Below are 15,027 nucleotides of genomic sequence, written 5' to 3'. Positions count from 1 at the left end.
ACCAATTCTTAAAAGACCGGCAACGCACTCGCGAGCCCTCTGGCATTGAGAGTGTCCATGGGCGGCGGTATCACTTACCATCAAGTGAGCCTCGTGCCCGTATGCCCCCTGTTCTATAAAAAACATGAATTGTTTGAAGTATCGTAAACACAATTTCTGCGCATGTTTGATGTGAGCATGAAACGTTTAATTTTAGCCCAAAATCGGACCCCATCCCTCAGGATTATTAGACACGTATTTTAACCGAAGTGGTTAAAACACATTTAAAAGATTGCTTGTTTGTTTAAAGGTAAGGATATTGTATTAACATTTTTGGATTCTCCAAAAATCGTTATAAATAAATCAATAATACGACACCTATACACATTTGGCACCATTTATTAAACATTAATATTGACATCATATAAATCATAAACTTTTACCAAATTAACAGGTTAATTTAAATTAATGACCACATTATGCGTTTGATTTATGATTGAATTATATTGTTAACTAAATAATATATTTTATCCGAAAACACTTTGTGATAGGCAACGTATGTGATGTGGATAATGTATCTTATTAACAGCAGTATAAATCACAGATTTGTTAGAATAAAAATATTTTCCAAATTTCGGTACAGCTTAAACATTAAAAATAATATCCCGATTAAACTCGAGTGATTTGATATTTGAACGACACCTATTAAAATATATTAGTTACTGAGACTCTACTACCCCTAGTCACCTTATAATCTGCCAAGGAACTAAACTAGGTCCCAATCTTTACGTATGTATACGAACGTCTTTACATAATTCTTTGTGAACTCAGAATCTTGGAACTAGATATTTAATTTTAAATCTTACTTAAACTTGTCATGGCATCCGTTGGTAGCCGAACCGGTTAAAAGCAAACAATTCGTTTGAGCACAAACAATATGTCGTGTTGCTTATATTACTCAGTCTCCAATTAGCAGACTATAAGATATTTACATATGTATATCTTTATAGATAATACATTAGAGAGCCAAGGGACTATATATAATATTACAACGACCGTATATTAATAAAATAAAATAAACACATCACATTATTATAGGCAAAGTTTTTAAAAGTTTTAGGTACTAGGTATTTATTATTTATATGAAAAATACATTTGTATATATTATAATACATATTTCCTCTGTACCAGTGTTTCCCAACCTTTTTTGTGCCATGCCCCACCTTACCCTTTCTAACACACATAATTTTTGATATCTAAAATTGAATTGCTCACTTAAGAAACTTTAATGATAGGTTTGAGAAAGAAAATACTAGGAAATTTTTAACGAAACACAGTATTAGATTTTAAATCATATAATGAAAAACTTAAATCACAATTAATTATTTAAAAGAAAAATAAATTTTCGAATTGCCCCCCTGTGGGCTCTATACCCAATTCTCAAATATACCATCGACTATTGATAGTTTTTTCCACGAAATAGTAAAGTATTTTTAAACATAAGTTTCATCACGTGTCGTTTTTATATAAAGAAAAACACACAACAATTCTCAATCATTATACGTTTATAAACAATTTACTGAGTAAACTGTTTAAATTCTATTTCAAGATATTATAGATTTCAACTTTCTGTAATTAAGGATGTAGGGTGATAAAAGTTAATTTCAGCTAAACAAGTATTTTAACAGCTTGTTAAATGATATTGCATTCGTACTACATCGTACATAAATATTATGGTAATGGAACAACATCGTAAAATTATCAACTAGGATAAAACAGCTTAATTATAATATGTCGAAAAGTTAATAACGTTTTATTACCATAGAGATTTTATAGTTTTACTCTTGGGACCAATTTTGGTGTCGCATACGCGATCAAAAGCTTTATTTAAATACCTACACTTTTACAAGAAAAAATTTAGTTGCACTAAGTAGGTTCTACCGATATAGATTGTATAGTTCGATTGCTAATAAATTAATCTTCTTTTAAATTATTTCGCACAAAGCTACAAAACACATTTCTTAAATATTGTAGACTTTTAACAATTACGTTAATATATCAACTCAACTAAATTTAATATCCGACTATTCAGTCATTTAATTAAAGAAGCATTGAAGAGCATTTAAAGGCCGGCAACGCACTGGCGAGCCTTCTGGCAATGAGACTGTCCATGAGCGGCGGTATCACTTAACATCAGGTGAGCCTCCTGCCCGTTTGCCTCCTATACAATAAAAAAAAGTAACATTGTTTAGCTTTCGATTCGATCTATAGGGATTTAAGTCCCTACTTAATTTCTTAATAACTATTACCTCTTAATGAACGACTTAATTCCCATATACATAATTTATAAATAAAAAAGGTTTTGAAACTAGTCAGGTCTTCGGTGACTCAGCTATTCTAAGTCTACTTATTAGATGAAAATGTGTTTTGAAATAATTTTGTATCATAAAATCCACCGTATGACAGCATTCCACGATATTTACGCGTCAGCCATTTGACGTGAGTTCCGCTACTCGCCACAAATTGCGCCTCGAAGCCAAATGTCTTACTACTGACGATGAAATTGCCTTCTCAGAACTTCGTGTTATAAGTTTTATATCGCAAGTAGCTTTTAAGAGAAAATTGCCCTTCGCTTCATTTCGTTTGTCATCATTGCCTTAATTTTGACTTGACTTAAAGAAACGGGAGGCATTTCACTATAGGTATTAGATTTTTGTTCTCATTTTTTATTTAAAATCTAATGTATAAAATTCTCGTGTCACAATGTTCGTTTCCACACTCAACCGAAACAGCTCTTATGAAATTTTGTATGCATATTCAGTAAGTCTGAGAATCGGCTACTGTCTTTTAAACTCCTAAATGTTAAGGGTGGTCCCACCCCTAAATTTTTATTTTTTATATAATTTTTTTTGTTTTTTATTATATGATACAGCATACAAAAATACATCACCCTTTATTGTCACCCCTCTACGATCAACCCCAATTTTTTATTTTAGTATATTATATAGTTATTTTTATGAATTAAAAAAAGGTTTCCTAGAAATAATATACATGGCAAAACGATGTTTCCTGGGTCAGCTAGTTTTTAATAGAATTAATCGAAAGATGAAAATCTTCTGTTTTTCTATCTAGCCGTAAATAATAAGCCTATATCAAATTGTTATTAAACAAGCCCTTAGGATTATGTCCAACGTCTCTTTTAAAAACTTAGCTACTATTCAAAAACAAAACTTAGCTAGACACAAGTTAACCTAACACGAACATTCTTCGATAATTCGTTGCCCGAGGAAAGGTTCAAATGATCAAAAACAGGATGCCACAAAAAATAGTTAATTTTGCGGCCAGACGTATCATCATTCATATTTATAATGATGTGTTTTTTTATACTCTCGAGGTATAAACAACATCGTAAACCGTGTCTCTGTGCGATTTCATGTAAATGAATAAAAAGTATTTAACTTATTAACTCATTGACCTTTGTTTAAGTCGCGTTAATTTATTTCACACGAGGACAAAACATTCAATACCTATTTAAACATTCTGACCATTCTTATATACTCGAATATCACGTCATGTTATTACGTTAATAGATAAAAACAAATGAATGTTTGAGACTAGAGCAATATTAAAAAATATTTATAGACAGTTAATAAACTATAAAAACGGTTTTTTTAATATCAAATACAGCCCCTGTTGTGAAGAGCACAAGTTTTATTGTTTTTAAATTACTGAAGCATAAAGTTTTGTCTCCTGAGCCGTATCGCCCGGTGGGGTATCGGATAAAGACAATCCTACGTCAATGCCATAGACCTTTCTTCAAACCCTTTCGTAATGTTAAGAGAATTAACTGAAGGTAACGCTCCTTAAGTTACAGAAGTATCGCATAACAACTATCTGTCAAGCGTCTCATCTTAATTCTTACTTAGGTTGGAATATGAAAGAATACTTTAAATCAGTCCAGGAGGTACGAAGATTCTTAATAATAATTTATAATATTTAGAAGAGCTAGTGGTTAGACGTATAAATTTCAAAAAGGCCGAGAGTTCGAGATCCGGTTGTGCAACGATAGATTTACTTTGTACGCGTAATATAGGAAGAAAAACATCGCGAGGAACTCAATACGATTATAAATATGACGACTCATTGGTCTAGTGGTTAGTACCCCTGACTGCGAATCCATGGGTCCCGGGTTCGATCCCCAGCTAAGACGAACATCGATGTGATGAGCATTTGGTGTTGTGCTTAGGTCTTGGGTGTTTAAATATGTATTTATTTATCTATCTATAATATGTATGTATATCCGTTGCCTAGTACTCATAACACAAGCTTCACCAGCTTAGCATGGGACTAGATCAATTGCTGTGAATTGTCTTTAAAAAAAAAATGTTATTCCTAAAAATCTTGTCGCTTGTGTATCTAACTCCGTATGAGTTTATTATACCATTACAAGAAATATACATACAATATTTAGATTGACAAGACAACATATGTGTTCAAACCCTCCTGGGTGGTACTACGTCATTAGTTGAGTCAGTTCATTTAGGTTCAACAGAATAAATTGTATGATATATACCCAAGCATGGCGTAACTTAACATAGAGACGTTTCGCTTCGGGCGGCAATTTGTGAAACTGGTTCATATTTCGTTAGAGTTTTCGAGCTATGTAGAGATTGATTGCGGCAATTTACTTTTGGTAAAGTTGCTTTAACTTATAGATGTAAAAATTACATTTAGGAAATGTTAGAACAGAACAAAAAACGTATTCTCTTAGTAAGTTTCCTCTAAGATCTGAATCTAAATTGGATCTGCTAAAAGCGTTAACACCAAGAGTCACCAGCTGATTGGCAATGGGCAGGGGATCAGTAGTAGGTGGTACGAAGGGAAAGTATGGGTTATAAAGTAAGAACGTTAACATATTCCTAACTGTACAGCAAATAAAACATTTAATCAAAGTTACTATTAAGATATTAATCCATAAAAATAAATGACAAATAAATTTAAAAAAAAATTGTTAATAAAATAAATTCAAATTAATTATGTAACATTAAAATAATCTCTTTTTGATCCTATTCAGGTGTCTAAAATAGATTTTATTCGCCCTTAGTAAACCTTACTGTAAAACAAGAACTTTGTGCTTTGCCGCTTTACTTAACTTCGTTTTTTTGTTTTGGTTTCGTTACATAATGGAATCTCTGACCCTTTTAAAACCTTTTCGGTTAAGAGCCTGTAACCGACCACCTGTGGGTTACTCCATATACTTTATTGATAATTGATTTTTAATGGTATGCAATCGTGAGGGAAAGCTCATTAAAAAATGTCATTGAATGTTGAATGTATTTAAATGCTTCTAATATTCGCTTGTTTTGTAAACTTCTTCAATCTGGACCTTATTGGATACATTTGCGAATTTGCAAATCAATTTGCAAGTGACTTAGTCTACCTTTCACGGTAAACAATGAAACATGAATCAATCACTTATAATACACGCAAAGGGAACTTACATAGCTTTCTTATTGTGCAACAATAGTTGATTATCAAATGTAAGTGTTACGTAGAAATTATTGTCAAGTTTCGTTAACATGTCAAAAGGAAGATACTACCTACCGAACACAGGGAATCGTATTGTGGGGGGGGGGGGCACTTTCTTTTTAACTAAATGTCATTATGTATAATAAAGGGTTTTCTTTCTTTTATTGCTAACATTTAAATTATTAGTACAATACAGTTTTGGTTCTGGCCCTAGTGATCCTTTCGACAGGTACTATCCGTGTCCCATTGGAATGTTTGATTCTATAGGTACTTATCGAAAATATACAAATTTATGACCCCAATCGTGAAGAACACAATCCTAAAAGCCATTCCTTAAGATGTTTATTATCCGTAAACCACAATTTAAATTTTATGACACACATTTAATGTAAGTAATCAACGTTATTAAAGTCCTATACTAAAATACGAAGCAATAATCATATTTTACGAGATATTCACGTTTAAGTTATTCAAATCTTTTTAAATAATTTACATCTGTATTTGAAATTTATTTTCATGTAATATTTCTATAACGTTAAGTTTATTGGACATTATGACTAATGACTAGTGTAGTATTTAGGGATTATAAAATATGGTAATTTCTAAGAGCCCATCTTTCGGTCAACAAATTCTTGCATTACAATTTTAAGTTAATCCACCTGAAAGTGAAGGTCACAATTTTTTAACAGAACGGTCACAAAACAATGCCACGTTTCAGTATATTAAGTAGAAAAAATTCATTTATAGAAAAGTCTTCAAAATGTCAACAACCGCAACGAGGCATGTCAAATCATCAAACTCAGCGAACATACTTATGTGCAAACAATGGTGGAAAGTATGTTGGATGTATGGCGACCAAGAGAAATACTACCGACAACTCTATGGAAGAAAGAAAATCAATACAATAAACACAATTAATAAGGGACTTTTCGAAAACCCAGACGAACAAAGACCCGGCGCTCAAATCACAGAATTAACGGACGGCTTCTTCGAGGAGACGCCAGAAAGAAAAGATTGGTTCGGAGTAGAGTCAGAACCAATCTACGGCTTTGAATACGACCAAAGAAGAAAACCAATTAACTTGGATGATATTAATGAAATAACTAATAGTATAAATCTACCTCCAGAGAATAGTCGAAGCAGAGACTTAAATAGTGACAATGATTTGATAGGAAAATCTTCTAGAACAGTCTGTAAAACGAAAAAGGGTCTTGTGACAGAGGAAACTGAAATATCAACCGATGGTAAGACGTTAGCAAATCTAAGATTTCATAGATCAACAGTAAAGAGAGCTCCAAATAAGGTGAAGGAAGTGCTTGAACCACTCAAGGAAGATGCAGTGTTGGATCAATGCGTTAGAAAAAAGTGTGTGGGCGACACTTTGACCACAACAACTACCACGCTAGTGACCGTGACGCAGCAGAAGGTGACCAGTTGCAATGAGTGAGTATTTAAAATTGTTCTTTGTTTTCTTACCCATCAACCTGTTCTCGCTAGACCTTTTAAGAAATTACATGCTTTCACCCAAGTGTAAATAGTTGTAATCTAATATTCTTATAGACTTTAACACTTAATAAATTATGCTCGGTATATTAGGGCAATATTTTGTATATTTCATAACCTCGACGTCCGTCGTTCCACAACTGAGCGGATTTTAAGTGTCGCACAACTTTGTGGAAGCAGCTGCCCACTGGATTATTTCCGAACCATAAAGCGCACCAATTCTTAAAAGGCTGGCAACGCACTTGCGAGCCCTTGGGCATTAAGAGTGTATCCTGCCCGTTTGCCCAATGTTCTATTAAAAAAACTATACATTATTGTATCAAGGGCTCCAAGCACGAAAAACTTGGAAAGCTATTAAATAAAGATAAAGGTCACACATCATGAACATTAATCTGTACATTATGCTTTAGATTTTTTGCATTGCCGAAGCATCCTTACGGCTAGATCATAATCAAAGGAAGTAAATTACATTACATACATATAGTACAATTACATATGTCATAGAGGTTTTATAACTCAATAGCCAAGTGTTCGTTTTGTTTTATCAAAGTAACCGCGCTGCGTTGTCTGGTAAAAGGAAAAAACATGGCCGCTGTCGAGAGGCGGGAACGCAGTTCCGATACTATCGCCGCTACTGTTTACATGCAATACTTTTATTCTGTTGATTGACTATTGTGAAAACGGGTTTATTATAGCGCTGTTTCTAACAATAGAAAATTTAGGAAAAATAATTAAAAAGAGTGCACCGTTATGGATTAAATTAACGTTGTTCACATAATTTCTGTAAATTCCGTAATGTGTAAAATTATTATTAATATATATTTTTATTATCAAAAAGTACAAGAGTGTGAGATAGAGAAAATAAATCCCCTTCTTTATAAAAAAATATCAGTCACAGATACTTGGGAATTCATTAAATCGCAGTGTACATACAATTTTATAGAAAATTTAAAGCTGCACAGCATTAAATTTTGTAAAATAAAGCTGTTTTTGTCATCAATGATGACGTCAGACAAATAAATGTATATATTTGTACAAAATATGTGTAAATAATAATGTCCCGCACCACAAGAGTCGGGGCAATTGGAAAATTTATATATTTAAAAAAAAATATAGTTTCCTATAATACACAGTTATTTATTTATTAAGTATATAAAATAGTAATTATTCATTTAATATAGCGTTCTTTAAGTTGTATACTATCTAACACAACCGAATAATTCTAATAAAAACTATTTGTTTTGAACTTAAGATTAGCAAAACAAATAAACACTCTTTAGCTTTATAATATTGTTTTTTTTTTAAAGTGATTTTTGAAAAAAAGGCATTGTATGATGTGCTCATTGATCACTAAAATAGCTTTTTGGACAGCTTTTAATGTATATAAGGCAGGTACGCCTCCGGGCATGTAACTCTAAAATTTGTGATATTCAATCATTCTAATAACATGAAGCGTGATATTAACTATCAATCAACTTTATACGTATCTAGAAGCTATTGCCATCCAGTTTATATTTAGTGTCAGACTCGCAATTAGCCCCCATGTTGGACAGAATATAAAGCAGCCAAGATTAAAAATGCAATCACCTAACAAATTACTTGTGACATATACATACATATTTCATTCAAAAAGTAAACGCAGCCGCGGGTATAAATTAGCTATTAATAAACTCGCACGCAACTTGCAGATTGCATTGATGTATTACACAGATGTTTTTAATTATCGCGCTAATAAAGTCTTGGTGATATAGATTATTTATAAAAGTTCACCACATCATATTTAATTCTATATCTATAGTATATGTTACAAGCTATAATCTTAATTATATGACAATTAAGGTAAACATAAATGTTGCCAAAACTGAACAGAAATGTAAAACAGAATTTTCATGAATGCAAAAATTTTGCCATGACATCGTTTCCAAATACAAAGAAAAATGGAGATAACCTCGGAATCAGCAAAAGAACAAGATAAGAAATACCAGATGCTCTAATATTTTCTCTTCGAAGAAAATGGATATGCGCTGGACTGGACCTACGGTGGACACAAAGATTGAAGAAAGAAATAATGGATCGAAACACAAAATTTAGATGCCGATCTTGTGCCAGATGTAGAAATGAAATTGCGATGACGATTGGAATTTAAGTAAATCAAAGATTTTTGTTTACTCAATTAAAAACAAAATACGTCGAATTGGTAACGTTTAACGTTAATTCTTCTCTTTTGAATTGGATTAAAAATAGAAATCAATATTTATTTTATATAAAAAGTTGCGGAATGTTCTCGATTGCATAATTAATATTTTCTTAATGCCATATGTAACTAATTAATATACTCCACAACTGGTAAAGTTTTTTACCTCAATCGGGTGACATTACATTGTATTTTAAAGAAATACACAGCCTGTAACGATATACATGTTGTCGTCCTTCGGAACAAACTGGCTTAGGTAGGTTTCGCAACTTCCAGGATTTAAATTATGGCTTCTGAAATGCTAAAAAGCTATTTCCTGCTTTTAGCCCCAATCTGACGTGGCAGTGACTGTGGAGTGGATAAATACAGAATAGAAAGACTATTAAATCTTTGTTTTAACAGTGTTTCCTCTAATTCAGGCTTTATGTTCACGTATTTGTGAGGATTGCATTTAACTCTACTTAAACTACTCTTACAGACCATGACTACTAAAACGCTCCCAAAACATCTGGTTAAGTAAATAATGTAATTAATATCTTTTAGTAAAATAGTTTTTAAAACGTAAAATACATAGTCAATGATAAAGAAATTGGTTTATAAAATTAAAATACGTAACTACAACTCAAACAGTAGAGCAATGTTTCCCAACCTTTTTTGTACCATGTGCCCCCCCCCTCCCCTTACCCTTTTTAGAATCCTTATAATGTAACATACATAATTTTTAATATCTAAAATTGAATTGCTCTCTTAAGAAAATTAAACGATACGTTTTAGGAAGAAATTACTTGGATATTGTTAACGAAATAGAGTAAGTATGTTTTAAAATATAACGAAAAACTCAATTTCCAAGTGAATTATTTAAAAAAAGAATAAACTTTCGAATCCTCCCTTAATAATCAAATTGGCCCCCTGTGGGGCGTCGGCCCCACGTTGGGGAACACTGGACTAGATTGTATGCGAGAGAGAATCAGCCTGGCAGTGATGCGAACTTATAAAATTTGTATTTGCTACGTACGTGTCATTTTATTTATCAACAAAAACTTTGAATTTATTTCATTTTGTCTTGAAATTTTGTAATTTACCACTGTAGCGATCTCAAATCCTAAGAACGATCTTCCGCACAGACTCTAGGTACTATCTCTTTATAGCAAAACCACTAAGCGAGTCGCTGCTTTGAATTAAATGTAGAGTTTATAACTATAGAGAATTTCAGTGAATAAATCAAATCAATTTGGTTGTGCGTGCGTGCGCAGTGGCAATAAATTGGAAGGATGTAATTTATAAGATGCGCGGGCGCAGCCGCCGTAGTGATGTGCATTTGTGTCGATATGCAAATTAATTTATTGATAATAGCTACGGGGAAACATGATTTACGATTGAGAGAAATTATAAGTTAAGCCAACCGTATCAAATCATCATGTCAAAAAGAAAGCTTGGGCAAATGCATTAGAGAATTCAAATTAAGTTAACTTTCAACCTATAAATAAAACTTAAGTATTTGATAATGATGTAGGGAGTGGTTCTTTTAAATATTTAATTTGTTTTATGTTATCTTTGTATACAATATATATTAAATCAATATATATTAAATTATTAAGGAAAGGTGCCTTTATAGTGTAGGAGAGTATTTAGACCATAAATTTGATAACAATTATAAATAACTTGACTGTTCGTATTATTATGACATTATGATAATTAATATGAAATTGGCATTCTTATTTTTGTGCGTTTTTTATAATTTATCAATCTGTGTACCACTTTCTATGCAAACAAACGATTTATTTATTAAAAATAAAATAGGCTGAACATAGGAAAAGATTTATATTACCTAACTATTTGCCTGCGCGTTTCGTTAGCCGCCATTTTAATATTGCCGTGAAATCAGCTGTCAACAATACAAAATTCTAATTATACTCAGGAAATGTATTTATTTTGACAAACATATAGAAAAGCATTCGAATCAAATATTTCCGCGTTTTACTACAGTTTTGACTTGTACTAACGCGAAATATAACAAAAATCGTGTTTATCGATACTGTACATCACTATGAGCATCAATCGTTACCTGTTCACCTGAAAGATACAAATTATAAGCTTAGTGACAATTATTCTCATTAATATCTCCCCTAATGTCTCCATAAAACATCGCAAGTATGATGGTAAGATGATATATGTGCGAATATTTTAATAAAGTCGTTTAGTTACATTACACAGTATAAAATAAAGCAAATCAGTGCTCAATCAAGCAGCTCCAACGGTTTTTGGTATGGGCCTCAGATTTCTTAATTACGATTAAACTAAGTAATAAAACTATGAATAGTTTTTGTTTATAAGACTGACTATTAAATCGAAGCTTCTATAGTTTAGTAGCCGTACCCAGAGACACCCATTAAAACAAATCTTACCCTAGCTTAACATCTATCCACTCGTACAATTCACTCATTTTAATGCTTGGTTAGTTAACTATTAATATATGAAAGATCTTTTGTTGCTTCGGTCGTCTTCAATAAAGAAAAAAACAGCACTGGCGGTACAACCTTTTGAGGTCTGGGCCTCATTTCTGTATCTGTTAGATCAGGGGTCTCCAAACTACGGTCCGAGGGCCACATCTGGCCCACGGACAGATTTTGTCCGTCCCGCGGAGAGCTAGCATACTTGAAAACTTCTTTTAGAGAACATATTTTTTATAGAAAATTAAATTAAGTTTAGTATTCTAATTTTATGTTGAATAATTATTAATATGACATCTACATTGATATGGTCATGGGCTAACTACTCATAATATTGTTGTAGGCTTATTCTTATTGTTTTTGTGATAAAAACATAACTTATAACAAGCATAATGACAATATGGTTTTGGCCCTCGGAACTTACTGGAGTAATCAGTATGGCCCTTAGGCTGGAAAGATTGGAGACCCCTGTGTTAGATAATTATTTGTCAATCTACTATTTCCCGTATCTCAGGAGGCAAGCTGTTGTTAGTTTTAATAGAAGCCTAGGAGGCGGTATGAAAAGCTAGTACATATTTATGTTGTAATTAATTCAGCATACAGATATAAATATAAAAGTTATACCGTACTATATTTGAAGCTTTGATTTGTAACGCATTTAAGTCAAATTGATGGTCCCACTTAAATCCCACTATGACAACATTGAACACTAAAGAATAAGCGGTTTCACACTTCCCTCCTTCTCTGGCCCTTTCTCACTTAAACCTTTAACAGTGCGTTAGAGGGGGACAGCACCTGTTGAATTTCACAGTGGCTCGTCATGTTTGTCTGTTTATCTAACTCTCGAAGGTAAAGTGGTCGCAGGTGGTACATTTTTGTATTAAGGATGTGGATTTGTTAGCTGTTATATATTCATTGGTAATGCTTCGTCCTCTATTACAACGCGGTAGTAGCAAGTATTTATAAGACCTTTCACAATCACTTTTTTCTTATACAATTTATTATATATTTTTTTTAAAAATCAGTTTAAAAATCAAAAATACTATTTTTAAAAGTCAAAAATCATTAGTCATATAGGTAACACAATGTACACTTATGAACGTCAAAAAAGTAGTAAACTTTACATTTAGTGCCAGTACTCAAATCAAGGGAGTAGAACGGAAGAGAAGAACTGGCAATAAACACTCCGCCACACTTTTCAATCGCCAAGTTTTTTGTTTTACACAACGTTTGTAAGGAGCTGCAACCATTCATTCAACACCATGTTCCATATGACATATTAAGTAATTCAACAATAGACTTATGTCCTCTGTCAGCAGGAGGCATGGTGAAATAGGAGCACACACTTACATTCTCGTGGGAACAACACGCAAACACATAGTCGAAATAGTCGAAATAACTAACATTTATTTCGACTATGTGTTTAACCCCCGACGCAAACATGACATTGACGAGTCAATGTGTCTGTCAGTCACATAGCCTCTAAACAAATGGACCTTTTATGATCGAAGATCATTTGTGACGTTGTAACTTCAGATTTTTGTTAGTTACGGCAGAAACATTACACGAAAACTTACTATGTTGCTATAAGATTTGGAACACCCGTATATGCTACTATGACTAAGCTACTTTTTAGATAGTAAATGCTTCCTATTACAATAATATTCCTATTAAATAACTAGCATCAAAGTACCTAGGATCCACGCCATACATATAATCCGAACATAGATGCGTGCACGCATTGTCTGTACTCATTAGCGCGTAATGAGTACATGGAACCAATTATCCATATTTACTACATTTCGACGCTTAAATAATTTACACGGCCCTAACATGCTATAAATATATCGGCAATCCATGCAAATGCGCGCAATTTTAATTGGTTAGATTCTTTCTCTAAATTAGTAATTTTAATTAGCCGTGTTCTTCATTAAAAGGCAAAAGCTTTTTGCTATAGACCGCTTGGTAGGTCCAAGCGGAGTATGGAGTAAATAGTTTTGTAAGAAGTCTGTGTAATAATATAGACAAACTAAACTGAAAGGATGAAATGGTGAACTGGTAATATCTTAGTCGAAAGGATCAGATCATCTTCGAAAATAGTTATCGTATATTGTCGGTATCGAGCCTCTCGTCCTTGGGATGGTTCATATTTTGCCATAAAACACATCATTTGTCATAAAAGTATTGGACATAGTAGGCAGATCACCTACTTCGTTTAAGAAAAAAATATCACGAAACTAATTTTACTAGATATAATTATTGTTTTGAACTCTCTTAGTAGCACAGCTAATCGGCAACTCTGTGGGCGTTAAAATTGCTAAAATGATCACTAAAAATGGGTGATGTTAGTTATAAAATCGTAAGAAACAAAAGCTATATAGGTCAAGAAGCTATAGAAGACAACTCACGTTATTAAATAATTATGGTTTTAAATTAGTTTAACAGAATTGCCCTCTTTAGACTGTGGACTAGGCTCTGAAAATAGATACAAGTTGAGACGGGGAACAAAAAGTTGCGTGTACAAATAGGTCGGTGTTTTTTATAGCATTCCTAGTAACGATCGTTTTAGTACTAATATATTCCAGATTTTTCGTATGTAAAATTTTAACTCAAACTCAAAATAATTTTATTCATATAGGTAACCAAGTACACTAATAAACTTCAACAGAAAAGATGTTAAATTGATTCTAAATTTATATTTACTACCAGTTCGCAAGTCAAGGGCGTAAATCGGGCAAGAACAACTGGCAAGAAACTATTCGCTCACTCTTTTTAATCGCCAAGTTTGGAGACATACAAATTGTTTGAAATCAATCCCAAGGATTAGGATCATTTCAATAATCGACAAATTTATAAAAAGCTTTATTGATTAATGTACGTTTATCGAGAGTTTTGAATTTATTTAGTGATAATTCTCTAATTTCGCTTGGGAGTTTGTTGTAAAACGAATACAATTCCCATATAAGGAGTGGTTTATCTTCTGAGCCTGGTCGTACGCTTAGGTCATACTTCTATTTGTTGAGACTTCTTCATCAGTCTTTTCATTTCTGAAGGTCGTGTTAGGTTAGGTTAGCGCCGAACAAATTCCTCCACACTCCCCTATCTTCTTTGACTTAGACTATTTATCTGCGTTTAACAATAAGTCCTTTTAAGGTTTTATATTTCTTTGTTTACAGAAATCAATGTTATTAAAATATTTGGATAATTATATTCATCTCTTTTTGTATTATGAAATGACTATGGTCTGATTCCCGTTCTTTTTTGCTTCTATTCAAAGCCTGTAAAGTAAAAATTATATAGAATAGATTTATTGAATCATCACCATAAATGATCTTGTGATCTTCAGTACTCTGGGCTTTCATAACATTTGTA

At 32.6% G+C, this 15,027-nt stretch overlaps 1 protein-coding gene across 5 annotated transcripts in view; it reads left to right on the top strand.

The window, feature by feature from the left end:
- LOC125057091 (protein prickle-like) overlaps positions 1-15,027 on the top strand; it is a 289,973-nt gene that overhangs the window by 163,088 nt on the left and 111,858 nt on the right. Inside the window, exon 2 of one of the 5 annotated variants that reach the window (XM_047660559.1) lies at positions 6,256-6,951. The exons of 2 other annotated variants lie outside the window; for them this stretch is intronic. In XM_047660559.1, the coding sequence (XP_047516515.1) occupies positions 6,269-6,951 (683 nt within the window). In that variant the 5' untranslated portion in view covers positions 6,256-6,268. Of the gene's footprint in view, positions 1-6,197; positions 6,952-15,027 lie in introns of all 5 variants that reach the window. 2 more of the 5 variants (XM_047660561.1, XM_047660560.1) reach the window with 2 other exon arrangements.

Source organism: Pieris napi, chromosome 16 (assembly GCF_905475465.1).
Source record: "Pieris napi chromosome 16, ilPieNapi1.2, whole genome shotgun sequence".
NCBI lineage: Eukaryota > Metazoa > Arthropoda > Insecta > Lepidoptera > Pieridae > Pieris > Pieris napi.
This window is presented reverse-complemented; position numbering and strand designations above follow the sequence as displayed.